General features: G+C 29.7%; 2 protein-coding genes across 2 annotated transcripts; one reads left to right on the top strand and one right to left on the bottom strand.

Annotated features, from left to right (window-relative positions):
* Positions 1-221: 221 nt before the first annotated feature.
* Positions 222-1,247, top strand: LOC102668320 (sucrose nonfermenting 4-like protein). The gene is made up of 4 exons (XM_026125957.2): positions 222-226; positions 527-620; positions 743-802; positions 1,100-1,247. The coding sequence occupies exons 1-4, from the start codon at positions 222-224 to the stop codon at positions 1,220-1,222; spliced, it is 282 nt and encodes a 93-aa protein (XP_025981742.1). The 3' UTR covers positions 1,223-1,247.
* A 10,521-nt stretch (positions 1,248-11,768) lies between these two features.
* LOC100815632 (NAC domain-containing protein 76) lies at positions 11,769-15,621 on the bottom strand. Its single transcript, XM_006598170.4, has 4 exons — positions 15,266-15,621; positions 13,620-13,821; positions 12,944-13,215; positions 11,769-12,456 (listed from the first exon to the last, which is right to left on the bottom strand). Exons 2-4 carry the CDS (start codon positions 13,786-13,788, stop codon positions 11,917-11,919), a joined length of 981 nt encoding a protein of 326 aa, XP_006598233.1. The 5' UTR covers positions 13,789-13,821; positions 15,266-15,621; the 3' UTR covers positions 11,769-11,916.
* Between the last annotated feature and the right edge of the window lie 567 nt (positions 15,622-16,188).

Genomic DNA, 16,188 nt, shown 5'->3' with positions numbered 1-16,188 from the left:
TTACTAATGGTATTACTCAGAACTGGAAAGTGCTAGTGATCACTAGATTCGAAAATGTGTAACTAATATCTTATTTGAGTATTTTTTTTTATCATATTTTCATATTGTTGCTCCTATTAATTATGGATTCCTCGTCCCTGCGTATGTAAGAATAAATATTTCTATAAAAATTGTTTACATGTAAGGATATTGGATACATTGAAAAACATGGCACGATATGAATGAGGTTAGTTGCTTTTTTTTTTTGTTAGAGTATAAATTTAATCCCTATATTCAAGATTGTTTTAGTCCCTTAATGTAAAAACTCAACATTTTGGTCCTTGCATGAAAAATTGTCTACAAATTACTCCCTAGCCTGTACCATTGATTAAAGTTATATTGCTTTTCCCCACCTATTGGCACCAAAACTAAATAATGTGTCAAGTGTAGAGACCCAGTGTAGTTTTTTTTTTTTAATTATGTAGTGACTAATGTGACCAAGATAGGGACTAAAATGAAAAAAATGATGTCAAGTGTAGTAACCAAGAATATCAGATACTGATGTACAGATATCCCGTCAGTGTATTTCTGCATTTCTATCTTCACACACCGCTTATGAATTACTTCCCGAGTCAGGCAAGGTTTGAAAGTTTTACCTTTACCCTTTATTTTGACATTATGATTTGCCTACATTACATCAAATTTACAAACCTCAAACATGAATCATAAAATTACTAATAGTGATAGTGACTCCTGGCCACAGGTTGTTGCTTTGGATGTTGATCTACCAGTGAAACAGGCATTTCATATATTGCATGAGCAGGTAGCTATTTTTTTTTCTCTCAGATGAAATGAAAGTTTCCAGAGTCCTTTAAGCATATTTAGTAATTTTTGCCAAACAAATTGGTGCCATTTTAAATGTGCCTTTACCCTGGTAAATAAGTGAGAATGAACTCGTGCTTTTGAATTGCTCTATGGAATTTGACCAGTTATTTTGACAATGATTTTAAGTCTTTTTCTTAATCCTTATTCCTTTATATGCATTAGCTTTCTTAGTTTTAGTGTGAATTGCTGATTAGAAATTTGCATATGCAATTTTTCTGATCTGGATAATTTGCAGGGAGTTTTCATGGCTCCTCTTTGGGACTTCTGCAAGGGGCAATTTGTTGGTGTTCTTAGTGCTTCGGATTTTATTTTAATTTTAAGAGAGGTATTTATTTTATATTTTAACAGAGGTGCATAAGTTTAGGATCATTATTTCTTTGTATTGGTAAGCTTTCTGAATACAATGCTTTTATGGTGATGATTTGTGATGCTGTGATAGATAGTGTATTATATGTCATATAGATAGAAGAGGTATGACAAGTTACAAAACCTGGTAATGAAAGGAAAAGGCAAAAAAGAAAAATGTGTGAAAAACTTGTATGATTTATTTTTTAGCTTTTAGATTGATTGTTAAATCAGTTTAATCTCAACTTGTTCGATCCTGCAGAGATCAATTTATGAACTTATGTAGATGAATAAAGGCAAGTGATGATGAAGGGGCGTGGCAGACTAGGGGAGCAGAGCTGTAGCAGAGGATTTTGATTATAGACTACTAATTAATTTCTGCTAAAGGTAAAAATAATACACCACTTTCTACTAATTAATTTCTTGCTTTATGTATTTGTCCTAAATGAATGTGTATAATTTTTATCTGACTCACTCCTCTCTATTGTTGATTGTGTAATCTTATTTGTCCTAAATGAATGTATAGTTGCTAGGATGGTTGTTGTAAAATATACTCTATTTCTTCTATAGATGAAGATAATCTAAAGTGAATGGTGCGATTGATAACTTTGACTAAGATTTTTAACATGGTTATCCTCATATATTCTTTGTCACAGGACCTTACAAGCTTCTCCATATCAGATCAGTGTTCTATGTAGCTTTTGAAAAAGGTGAACTTTGAACCACTGAGACTTGCTTCTTCATGATATCTCTAGTTAGATATTTTTTTAGATTAGAACTATACACTGAGAAGTTAGTTACACTTAGATCTCATCTCCTTTAAATCTAACCAAATAAAAACTAACTTTTTACAGCAGTATAGAACATACTAAGAATCTCTTTTTTTATTTAACAAAAGAAAAAAAATTACCTAATACTACGTGATCATGATTTCTATAATTTTCAGTTTTTTCAATTTTCTTCTTTAATACTTCAAATTATATAGTTTTAATTTCTATAATCTCTCTCTCTTGTTACGTTAAGGTGCTCAACAAGTGATGGTAGCTTTATTTGAATTATATTTTGCAGCTCAAGATATTCACCCATAATAAATGATAGCCCAAGTTCTTGCCACGTAGAGGTAGAAAAAAGTAAAACAGACTTGATGAATATGCGATTATTGGTACGTTAGGTGCCTTACAAAGTTGACCCATAAAATTCATTAAACATTTTTTTAAGCAATTTTTTTTAAAATTTTTTAATCAAACTTTCTTAATTATATAGTTGAGATGAGAGATGACATGACTATATATACAACAACAACAACGCCTTATCCCACTAGGTGGGGTCGGCTACATGGATCAACTTCCGCCATAATGTTTTATCAAGTATCATACTTTTATCCAAATAATTAAGTTCGAGATGACATGACTATATATGTACGTGTTTTAATTTTCTACGTACAGAGTAATTATATATAAAATTAGACTTTAAAACTATAAGTATCAATCGATCAATTTAATCTTTAAAATTATAAAAATATTATTTTAGTATTTGAAATTATAACAATAAAGACTAAAATGATTAACATTTGGTAATTTCAAAAATTGAAATGATATTTATATATAATTTCAGAAACTTGATTAACCTATACTTAAAAAAAAAAAAGAAATTAGATTAACCGATCGATACTTATAAAATTCTAAAAACTAATTTGATGTATTGTTGTTTTTCTTTACGTGTAAAAGTGTTAATTTGATGATAAAAGATGAATTTGGCTGGTTGGCATGCAGGACAAATTATTAGGTAACCAGATCATTGTGATTTCAATTAATCTTTATATGACACATGTCATGTTGAGATTAATCAAACTATATAAACACATAATAGTTAAAAGACTATTTAATAATTTCTCTTCCAGAGGTCGAAGTATAAATTATTTACACTTGCACTATGAGCCAATGAAGGATTTTCAAGTAATTAGGATTTGGTAACCAGCACAAATGCAATTGATTGATTAAGAATGCTTTTAGTGTACAGAAGTTTATGATGGACTAAAAATTGTAGTAATAAAAAACATAGATCATAATAACTAGACGGATTATTAAAGGAGGGTTTAGGTCTGACTCTGTGCATAGTAAATCTAAATCTATTTCTATATTGTTCTTACTTATGGCAACTATAAGCATTTTATTACTCCAATATTAATCAGCTTGGTTTTTAAGAATGCTATTTTGAAATGAAGTTCTTGAATAGTTCTATTTTTAACAGTTTTATGATTGAAGAGTCAATGGTGTTATAGTGGCATAATATATTACTAATATCTTTTTAGTTGTATCAGTGCACTTATTTTATTTTTATTGAGGATGAAGAGAGGAAATCCTAGAGTTTTGAAGCTTTGATTAATTCCTAACAACCATGACATCCTCATTTCCAAGTGGAAGTTTATTTTTTGGAGATACTATGAGATGCTTGAACCAAATCCACACCTGATGCATATAGATTAGTATGATTTTGTTAGAATTTGTGAAAATATCTTATCATATCGTTGATTATCCTCTAGGTAGAATTAGTTTCATTATTTCCTTATTATCTCTTAGGATTGGTTATCATATTTCATCTTATCGTTAATTGTTTCCCTAATTAATTGGGATTTTGATTAATATATACTATAAATAAAAGTTAGTATTTTAAGTTTTACAAAAAATAAAACATACCTGTTTGTTATATATATATATATATATATATATTATAAAACTCAGAATTTTAGTATATATTAAAATCATTTATAATTAGATGATAATATAATACATATTTATACTATTAATTTAATTCGTATAAAAAATAGAATATAAAAAAATATATAATGAAAAATAAATACTAGTTGAAAAACTTTATTAAAAATTATCATATAAATACAAGTTGATAATACAATTTGTTTAATTTGTCTTTGTTGGTACACTGGTTAGTCGTGATGGTCATACTAATTGACAGGTTGGTGGCATTATTATCTTTTTTATTGTTTGTTAATCATGAAACAGGAAAATGTATTGTCATGCTTTATTCCTATCTTCTGCAATATTAATTATTTAAATCTTGTTTTCGTCTATCAGCTGGTTGATGGGTCGTTAGTGCATTATAACTTGGGCTTTTCACACCATCTATTGCAGATTAATGCTTCTCCAGTAGGTACTTTCCTTGACCCTGCAAAATCTTTATAGAAGTTGTTAAATAACATTTCAATAAAACTGTTTCTTGATGTTCTTGATTTTTCACATTAGTCTTATATGTAGTTTGTGATTTTTTTATTACTGACTCAAATATGTGTATTTTTACATTTAGTAAACCACAATCATGCACTTTAACATCACATCAATATTTGAAGGGGAAATTATAAATTTCGCAAAAATAATAATAAAAATTTTACTATTCTACATCGGTTAAGTGATAAACGATGTAGAAACCCTTCAAATTCTACATCGGTTCAGTAATAAACGATGTAGAAATCCTTCAAATTCTACATCCGTTGACTTATAACCGATGTAGAAACCTTGTCATTATTACCTATTCTACATCGGTTGACTGATAATCGATGTAGAAACTCTATCATTCAACATCGGTTTTAATCTTAGAACCGATGTAGAAAGCTCACATTCTACATCGGTTGAGCTACACAACCGATGTAGAAAGGTTGCCCTTCAAAGACGGTCCTCTAATCGATGTCGGTATTTAATGACACTGTGTTACCACCACGCGTCATAACCGATGTAGAAAGGCTATTAGAACTGATGTAGAAGGCCTTTTTTTAGTAGTGCATGGATAGATGAACCTTTTGTACCTAAAATGATATTAAGCTGCTAGCTAGGATGAATAGGATAATAAAAATTAGTATTTATTATTTATAACAAATTTTATATTTTGTTTATTGTTATTAAAATATAAGGGCTCGGATCAGGGCGGAGTTAGCTCATTTTTTTTATGAGGGGCCACATTCAAAGAGTAAAAAAATATTTTCAAAATTAACATATTAAATCTAACCAATAAAACAAAAGATTTATTATAACTTTTATTCATATAAAATATAAATTAAAACAAGTTAAAGGAAAGAAAATTTTACAATATAAGAATATGCGTACAAATTTTATTATACATATTTATAATTTTATGGGAAGACAAAATAAAAAGTATATATACGTACAAATTTTATAATGTCTATTTATTTTAAGGTAGCCAAGGCCACCTCATTAATCCAAAAGGATCCTCCCCTTGCTCGGATTGCATATTATACCTAACATAACCCAAGAATGAATTAACACACATTTAGAAAGAGCTCAATAAAATATGATTCACGAACGTAATATTCTTCCTTCGCGTACATAACCTTTGACCGTTCTGAGCAACAATTAACAATACGTACGTGTGTGGGTACTATTGTCCGTATCATGGTCACCCAACTACCCATTCCTACGTAACGTACGTACGTTAATGTTAAAGGCTAAATATTGCAAATTTAGAGGACATTGTTTATGATGTTCACAAATCTTTATCAAACACCATAATGTTAGGGTAAAGGCAAAATATGGCAAAGGACATTATCTTATGGTCTCCACAAATCATTATCTTAGATACTAGATAGATGCCTAACTCTTATGTAGTAAAAGCAACCAACTTCGATTATCACCAAGAAAAAAAAATTGTAGGTTCCATACCCACTTTGTTGGAGCATATATTGCCCTTTGTGATCATGGGAAGAATTGTATACCACACTGGACATTTCTCTTTATAAAAATCTTATTTATACAACACTTTTTTATATAAAATTTTAATAACTAAGGAAATGATAGAAAAAAGAAGAGAAATATATAAAATTAAATTTAATATGATGAAAAATTATAGAAATATTATAAACATATCTATAAAATTAGGCTAAATTTTAAATTTAGTCTCCCTATTTGTCTCAAAATTCGATTTTGGTCTCTCTATAATTTAATTCACGAATTTAGTTTATTAGTTTTTTGCAACTTCGTTATTTCAGTGTCCAAGCCCAAAATTTGACGTTGACGTTAATTGCTTACCTTGATCGCCATGCGTTATATTTTTATTGGATGTTGACCGCCACGTATTGCGATTTTATTGGAGGTTGACGTTAATTAAGTACACAAAATTAGCGTCCAAGAAAAATATGACACGCGACGGTCGATATCCATTAAAAGCGTGACACGTGGTGGTCAAAGTTGATAAGTAGTAGTCAATGTTCAATTTTGGAGTTGAAAACTGACCTAACGGGATTGCAAAAAATTGGAGGACTAAATTTGTAAATTAAATTATAGGGAGATCAAAATCAAATTTTAAAACAAATAAAGAGACCAAATTTATAATAAAATTATAAAATTTTTGTTTTGTTGGTTGAAAATTCTGGACTTTGGTATCCTTCGTTGGCAGTCCTATCCCATCAGCTTTGAGGATTAGATTCTCACAAGTTAGGCTTGTGATCGTTGATTATGTGTGTGTGAACTAGCTAGCGGGGGAAAGCGACAAACAAGTTAATGTGCAAAGAACTTAGAACTTCGTTTTCTAAATGAAAAGTTGGGTGCTATTGTCACCCATGTGACACTCGTTAGTTCATGTAAAATGCTTTTTCATCTTAAAGATCAAATACAAACAAATTCTACAAAACCACATATGTGTAATTAAACACAAGTGGGAATATAATGCACTATAAGTCTAAAGCATCCAGCTCAAAAAGACAAATATTTGATAATTCAGATATTGTCATATACTATCTTTTGTAATTTTTTTGGTTTTCTTAATTTTTTTTAAAAGTAAGATATTCTCAGAAACGAAAGTCATAAAACTAACCGTAGAGATTATTGAAGTGTGTTTTGTTTCTCTGAATAATTTTTTTTTTCCATATAATATCACTAATTTAGGAATAATAATATTAATCATGTCGCGTATCGAATTAATTTACTTAATCTATCATTTAGTAAGTTTAATTTCATATACTACCCCCGATCTTGTATATAAAAAATAATTTTCTAATACATCAAGATCAATAAAAATAGTTAAATTGATTAATTGTCATAAATTTTAATTTTATATTAAGATTATTCATGATATTAAATGATTTAAGAGATGATTATTTTTGAAATTCAACAAATGAGTATAACTATTTGTTGATACCTCAATAAATACATCAACTTTTATGAAGAAAATGAAAGTATATCATTATAGATCTCACAATTAATTATGAATAGAAAAAATTAATAATAAAATAATTTTATAAATTTTTTATAATTAAAAAAAAATATTATCTTTTATTTCTTATATATCAGGCCATAATATTATATATCAATCCACTTATCGTGTCCTATCTAACCCATGACCACAAGTTAAGATGGATCAAAGGAAAATGAGTTAACCTATCGATTTTTTTTATTTTAATTTTAAGTTTATGAAGATTCTGACTTAAACTTAAATCTTATTATTTCTTAATCATTTTTCTTAAAAAGATCATACTTTTTTACTTTTTCTATTATTATTTGGTATATTTTAATTTCTTAATTATTTAAACAAACTGAGACCCACCAACCTATATAAGAAAACGACATGAAAAAAAGAAAAAAAAAACTAGAGATGAATTTATCTTTCCAATTCACTTTCAAATCCAAGTTAACCCGTACCAAAAAAAAAATAAAAAATCAAAGTTAACCCTTACCACCCCTTTTGCTTTTGGTGGGAAGCTTCAGCGTTCTATTCATCACATTATTTATATTTCTCTCTGTGTATTTTTCTTCTTCTTTCTAATCTCTCTTGTTCAATATACATTACGAATAGGTCTCTAAATATTTTTTTTTTCCAATATTCAATTTTAACTTGTGGCTGTGGCTGTGTTTTAACGTTGCTCACTTCCCCTCCAGTTTGAACGCGTCTGTTATAGTTTAATTCGTTTATCATATCAAAGTAAAAGTTTACAATGTTTAATTTTAATGATAAGTATTAGTGGCTCGCTAATGTATAATTGTCATTTGGGACTTTTTTACGTTAATATACCCCCCCCAAAAAAAATATAATAAATACTCAACTAACCTATCCTCCAAATTATTTAAACATCTAACCAAAACACTATTCACATTTAAAAAAGGTGGTCCTCTAACCAATTTGTATCGTTTTTTTTAAACGTACCTGCTGTGAGAAATCGGTTGTGCCATCATAAAATTTATTTTGACACACGAACATACGAAAGATGCAAATCTGAACACTATATAACTGTATACCAATGGTCATAATTAAGGTTGATGTATTTTAATTCGCCTCCTTCCTTTGATTATTTACTTTGTTATTTAACCACTGAAACAGAAGTTGATTCACCACTTTATTAAAATTTTCGTACGATTAAGCAATGGTCACATAGGTCACTACTGCTTCAGAAATTATGTTAATTAATATGAAACTGTCATATAGACACTTGGAAGTGATTATTTATTGGTGTTGGCCATTAATACTAATTCACTATAAACCTGTGTTAAGACTTATGCTGTGACCTAATTAAGCAAGTCTCCCCTAAAACAAAAGGTTATGCACCTTGATCTTCTATCTTCTTATTAAGATTTCTTTGTGCTTTAGCATTTATTTAATTCCAACTGATCAACACCGATGGTCCAGCTAGACTACTCGTTGAATTATAAACTATATAAGGGATCACAAATAATAGTCAACGTCCTCTAATACAAAGGCTTCCTAATATTACTTTTACATAATTTATGTGGCTTAGCTTAGTGATTGGTTCTTAGTGATTTTTTGGATTTCTCTTTCGGATTGAGGATGTTTCAGTTTTGCGAATACATGATAATTAATGACACTGAGATTCAATAGTATCATACGTTTTCTTATAGCTAAATATTTATTTTGGTGTTTGAAGATGTGACACCGTGATAAATTAATCTATAAAGAAAAAAAATTGAATTTAATTTATGAATGTGCAAAAAGTACAATATATTAGTCTTGTTATCAAATTTGTGAGACTATTTTGTTATTAAGTTATAATGTTCAAGAATCAATTTAACGATAAATTATAATTTTCAATGATTTATATTTGACATTAAGTTACAAAGTTTAATTTATCATTAAATTGTTTATAGTACCAATTTGTTATACTTTTTACATATTTAATGATTAAATTTTTTATTTTTTATTTTTCTAGGACTAAATATGTCATCATCTTATATCTCTACGGATCAAAATAAATATTTATCTTTCTCTTATTTATAAAAATTATAGATGGTGACCTTTGGATCAATATAATGTACAAGAATACTAAGCCACCATATTCTTTACAAGGCATTAGCATATCCACTCCTCTCATGAAAATCAAAACTTCTAGCAGCCACTATTAGGCCCAATTAAGATTGAATTTTAAAAAAGGAGTGGTACAGATTATTTCAGCTGTTTGTCTCTAAAATTGATGATATGTTTGAAAAACATTTTTGATGAGTCACTCAGAATTAGTGTAACGTCGTGTCTTCTTTGTACGAATAGATGGAGTTTTCATCGCGTGCTTAGACCACTTCATATTTCTCCAATTAGATAAGCACAAGGTCCAGTACAATGTTGCTTGGATACACATTTTCTGCATCTAGCTTGTCAGAACAATCTTTGATAAACATCCTTATATCCAGAGAGAGTTAAAAAAGAAAAAAAATTTATAAACATGATAGGATTTACAATATTATAAAAAGAGAGAAATATAAAAAAAGAAAGAAAAGAGTTAATGAGATGTTGAATTCCACCTATTTTTTGATTTTTGTCTTTTTTATCATTGTCACTTTCGAAATAGACAGACATATTCTTGCATATTAGTGAAACATAAAAAATATAATTAAATACAAGCTATGGAATTGCCTGCAGGTTAGTTATATGATGTATTTATTTATTTATTTTGATAAGCGAAGAATGTACATATAGAGAGCACTAGGGTGCATCAATATCAGCCCAAAAAATACAGATCTAGAATGTATATTATCTTAAGTAGTCAACTAGACATATACCGTGTGTATAGAAGGATAAATCAAGTTACTTGAAGAATAATGTCATTCTCACTCTTAATTTTCTTTTATTCTTAACAGTTAAAGATAAGTAAATATGACATTATAAGACTTAGACGGGTAGAGTAACCCTAAGAATTTTCTTTATTCTAAATTTAAAAATTTAGCTTAAAAAAATTCTACATAAGATATCTTCTTAAAGTGGGAAACAAAAACTATAAATATAGAGTGCCCGTGTTCGGAACTTCATTTGGAACGCAGATTGCCACCCTCCACATCCATAAAAAATATGAAGAAGTAGCTTCAGCTTCATCAGAGTATATGTCGATGTGATTCTTGTAGTTCATGCAGTGAGTGGACGTTATTCGAAACACACTCATAAACCATTAAATTATATTTGAATAATGAAAATTAAAAGATGTTTCATGTGAGACTTTTTTAAGTGATCGTGTGACCATTAACTTATAATCTTGATCACTTATATATAATTATATTACTCAAATATATAGTTGTCATTTCTCACTTGATATATATGCCCCATATATATAAGGGATGACTACTATGAAAATATTTGGTTGATGATATCTATAAATTTAGATCATACTTTTATATGAATGATTAATATTATAAGTTGGTGATTAGATGACTACTTAAAAAATTATGTATATTTTTCTTTTAATATATTCATCATTAAAATATGATTTAATAGTCTATATTTATAGTTTTTATTTATAACAGTAATTAAGTATTTTTACAGGAGCCTCTCTATATATGTACATATCAAATAAGAACTTTCTTTTATTGTAATAAATGAGAACTGGAAATATAAACCATTATGTAATATTTTAATAAGAAAAATTAAAAAAAAAGTACATAATTCTTTAAGTAATTATGTCACTATCAATTGACTTTTCTTTTTGATTATCATTGTTTTGTTATACTTATCCAGTTCAGATTTATAGTTTTCATTCGTGCATGTGTTTGGATGTATTTACCTTCCAATATCTAATACTAATAGTTAAGTTTCTTCTAATTGTTATCGGCAGACTGTATATTTTGGACTAAGTTGGCTTATTATATTATAAACAATTGGATCAGTATTGTTTTTCTGACTCCCCATAACTTATTTGAGCATTATCTGAAATTTCAGGCCTTTTTTAAAGGAGGTGTGGGTGGGAAGAAAGCTTTAGAAGGTGATTTGGAATGCTATACTTTGGTCCGTATATGATCACTTTTGGAATGAAATTTTTCCTGAAATGATTGGTGTGACTTCGTTATATATAGTGATGGATTTGAGGTTAGCTCATGTCATATAGGTTTGGTGCTAGAATGAGAAAGGTACCCCAATCTGAAATTGGTGTATGAGTTAGAATATAATTATGAGTTGGATAGGAAGTGTGTTTTTATTTTGTAGAAAGCTAGATTAGAGTATCCAAAATAGTTTGTGTAACAAGGATAATTAGGGTACCCCATGCACTAAGATACTTCGTGATAGCATGTAATTAAACGTAAAAGATATCATAGACATATATACAATTGACACTCAAGAAATAACTAAATTAATGAGTGGAATCTCAATGAGTATCTAACAAGGTGCTACATATTACACATACTTAGAAACCAAATATTTCTCACCTCATGATCACCTTAAGTATAATAACACATTAAAATGCAATATCCCTTCCTACTTGGAAAATTTCATGATATCATGGGTGGTGTCACAGCCAAGGTAATGAAATGGGAATTTTTGAGCAGAAGTGCCCACAGCAGTTGCAGCATGATGATTAGTAGGAGGGTTACATTTGCTTTGATCCATGCCATGGTGTGATGCTAGTAGCTTGTCCAAGAAAGACCAGTCACCACTGAACCTCTCTTCTTGTTGTTGCTGCATAAGATTAAGTCCACAGCCAGTGGTTGTGAGCCTCAACAGGTTTTGAGAGCACTCAAGGATGTCCATGGCATTCATGGATAAGGCCAAGGAAGAATTTGTAGGTGGTGCAATAGCTGATTCTGGACTGAACAACTGTGGGAGGTGCATTGTCCCATCAAAGTTGTAATGATCATATGGTCCTCCTTGCATGTGAAGATGCTTCTGCTCTAGAACCTGGCATGGACCACTTGCTCTCATGTGGGTGGTTAAGTGCTCTTCTTCTTCAAGTTCTTGTTGGAAACCTCGGCTTTGGTTTTTCTTTTTGAAGACCCTGCATACCACCCACCCATCTTCCTGCAAGAAATTAAACACATGAAAACACTTTGTCATTATCTGGAAATTAAGTTGGATCCGTACGAGTGTTATTTGAACTATATGTGATTAAAGTGATATGAAGTGATAAAAAGAGGAAACAAATGATAAGTGTTAATTAGGTGTTTGAAAAAGTGGAGTTTCCAAAAATCACTGCTCTCAGCAAATACTGTCATGTTTCACTAAAGAATACAATGAACTTAATTGCTTCAAATCAATAATTTAAAGGATGTTTGAAAGTTTTCAATTACAATGTTTATTTAGGTTTTGAAAATGGCTTCATGACCTTATAAACTATTTTAAGCTTATTTTAATCATATTTATCATGCTTATGAATAAACTTTCATAAAATAAATTCTAACCAAGTAAATACTCAAGTAAAATTTTTGTCAAAAATGTGCCCTTAATCTAAAGATCAAGAGAATGGACATCTATAATTGAAGTGTATGTGTATGTGTGGTTTTCTCACTTGAACATCAGCATCATCTTCATCAAGGCGATACTCATGCATGATCCAATCAGTCTTCTGGCCATGAGGAGCACGACCAGTGTAGAAAACTAGGGTTTTCCTCATGCCAATCCTCTTGGAATTAGTGTGGTATATGGACTTGTCTCTTCCAGTTGCTTTCCAAAAACCAGCTGTAGTTGCTCGATTTGTTCTGGTTCCTGTTGGGTATTTCTTGTCCTTATGGCTGAAGAAATACCACTCATTCTGAGGCCCTGATCCAATCCTACACTTATCTGAAAAGAAGCATCAACATATGTTAACTAGTTCATGCTACAAAAAACTCAAGAAGTATTATAACCTTCAAGGCTAACAAGTCTATGTCTTTCTTTCCATGATAATAAAACCCTAGATAGAAGAATAGTACAAAGGGAAGGATATATCATATATGCATGGATTTATGATTTTATCTGTATTAATTTAAGCATATTATAAGCCTGTTTAGATACAAAGCTAGAAGTGTTTTTGAGAGTTTTCTATTGAAAAAAACTTTATTTCTTGTAGAGAAGCTTTCAAAAAAACAGTTGTAGCTCCTATAGTGTATAGACCAACTATTTCTTTAATATTAGTTGTATCATAACATGTGACAATGAAATATAGACCAACTATATATCTCTTTTATTATGAATGTTTTGTGTACCTTTGAGGTCCCAAGGCTCAAGTTTGTTGAGATCTACTTCTCTTATGACATCAAGATCAATGACTTCATAAGAAACTTTCTTCCTCAGATAATAGTAGAGAAGCTCCTCATCAGTAGGGTGGAACCTGAAGCCCGGAGGAACAGTTAACTGTCCATTGCCTGGCATCATTTTGTACTTTTTGCAGGGTTTTGACTCTGTTACCTGAACAAGAGAGAAATTAAGATCCATTGGTATTTACTATTTAGATGATAAACAATTTAATTTGATATAAAATTACATACATTTATTAAATCAGGGGTACGTTGCTTATAGAAGGGTATATGAAACGGTTTTATTTTTCATGAAGGTATGAACATACTAGTAGTCCATGGAGTAGAAATTCAAAAAATGATGGCCTAAGATTGTTAATCTCGAGATCATGTAAGTTCTTCATATTCACTGTCAAAAAGTTACTTTTTGACCATAAAATAAATAAATTAAACATGGAGGAGCTTAGAAAATTATTTAATATTCTCCAAGACCATTGTTTAGGTACACTGCTATATGTAAACCAGAATTCTGTAGATCAAAATCAAAGACAAAAAGTAAGAATTGTACACATCATAAATTTATATAAACAAAGGAAACTAATGAGCATATTGGATGTAAAACCTTCTCCATGCATAATAGGGGACATTTCCTGACACGAGGAATCTAAATCTGAGTGCTAACCCTAGGAAGAATCTAAAAGAAAAGCTAGATAGTTAACTTTTCAGACCAAGTCCCTGGTTGCTGAGCAGTTTCAGTTTCAGAATATCTAGACCTTTTATATATTCCATGATGTTGAACAGCTTACAAATTATTAGAACAGTAACTAGAAAAAAAAATATATTTGTCCATGCTTCGTTCCCTCTAGTTACATCACCATGTAGTATATACGTTAGAACACAGTTCCTTAGAAACAGCAGAAAGAGAGGAATATGTATGCTCATATCCATGGATTGATTTCAATAAATAACAAAAACAAGTCGTTTCCTCCAACTGTTACGTGCATAAAAAGGGCTAAGCATTGTTCCAAGAAGAAAAATGAAAGAGAAAAAGTTATCAGTCTTCATCTTCACATCTTGATATGGTTTTGTATGCAATTATATATGTCAAAAACGTTCAATATATATATATATATATATATATATATATATATATATATATATATATATATATATATATATATATATATATATATATATATATATATATATATATATATATATAACTCCATTATCTGATAACTAAGTTGATGAAAATTAAAGGAAGAAGTGAAGAACCATAAGGCACACAAATCAAACCCTCGTTGCTTCTGTCCTAACATAATTTTCTGTTTGAACCGCACACACACACACACATCTTTTTCAAATTAACCTAACTAAAACAAGAGCTATAAGGAAAAGGAAATTGTGAATTAAGAAAGAGATAAGAGATATAATCAAGTACTACTATCCAAAAAGGGTTTCTGAAATTATGTAATAAAGCAAGGCGCAAACAAAGGAAGCCAGGAGTAAACAAAAAAAGAAAGAAAGAAAGAAAGAAAATCAACTAAGCAAGAAAATGGTTTCATGACACACAAAGAAGTGATGCCAAAAAGAAGAGAAAAAATTAGGAAACAAACCTTTTGTGATACGCAAAAAAATGAAACCCTCTCAAGGACAAAGGAAAGCAGACAAAAGAACTACACAGGAAAACAGACAGCTTGGAGGAGTCTTTGGTTGTACTGTTGCTTAGCTTCAAGGGCACGGACGTGGGTTTTAAGAGAGAATGAGAGAGAGAAAGAGAGATTAATGGATCAATGCAAATATTGCTAGCTTCACAAACAAGGACTGACAACCAAGAATGGGCACAGAAATATATAAAAACTCAACTTTATTTTATTTTATTTATATATTTACCTGCAACAAAATGAAGAATAATTAAATAAATTATGAAGTACACTGAGCAAGCTGTGTTATGACTTATGATGATATCAGAAATGTACATTATTAATAAGAAGCAAATTGAAGCCTATGGAGCTTGTTCTTGACACCATTTGGCCCATGTTATGTTGTAAACTTTCAAGTGGGTAATTTATTTTGTATATTATATACAGACAATTATGCATTGTATTGTAAGATTAAGAATAGTATACAAAATAGGCTTTGGTAAATGTCCGTTGAATGGGAGACCTTCCTCCCATGTTCCGCCTTATTACAATGAAGAAAATCTGCTTAACTATCAATCACTAATCTATAATATAGTCACAGTAACTTCTTTTGGTTTTTTCCTCATTTAATTTCCTTTATATATATGTGTTATTTTTTTCCAAATATTATATAAAATGTAAATTTAAAGCTAAAGGGTGGATTTTATTTTATTGTTGTATATTTTTTTTTGTGCCTTAATTTAATTACAAGATGAAAATGTATCCGTCTTCGATCACTATCACGCGCACTAGTCAAAGTCAAAGAAGAATGATACAGATAGAGGGCATTTTCTGCTCATTCCAATATTCCTAATACATGCATCTTAATGTTATTAAATAATATAATAATTATTCTT

This window comes from Glycine max, chromosome 15 (genome assembly GCF_000004515.6).
Source record: "Glycine max cultivar Williams 82 chromosome 15, Glycine_max_v4.0, whole genome shotgun sequence".
Classification (NCBI taxonomy): Eukaryota; Viridiplantae; Streptophyta; class Magnoliopsida; order Fabales; family Fabaceae; genus Glycine; species Glycine max.
The sequence above is the reverse complement of the archived record's forward strand: the minus strand, read 5'-3'. Positions and strand labels throughout refer to the sequence as shown.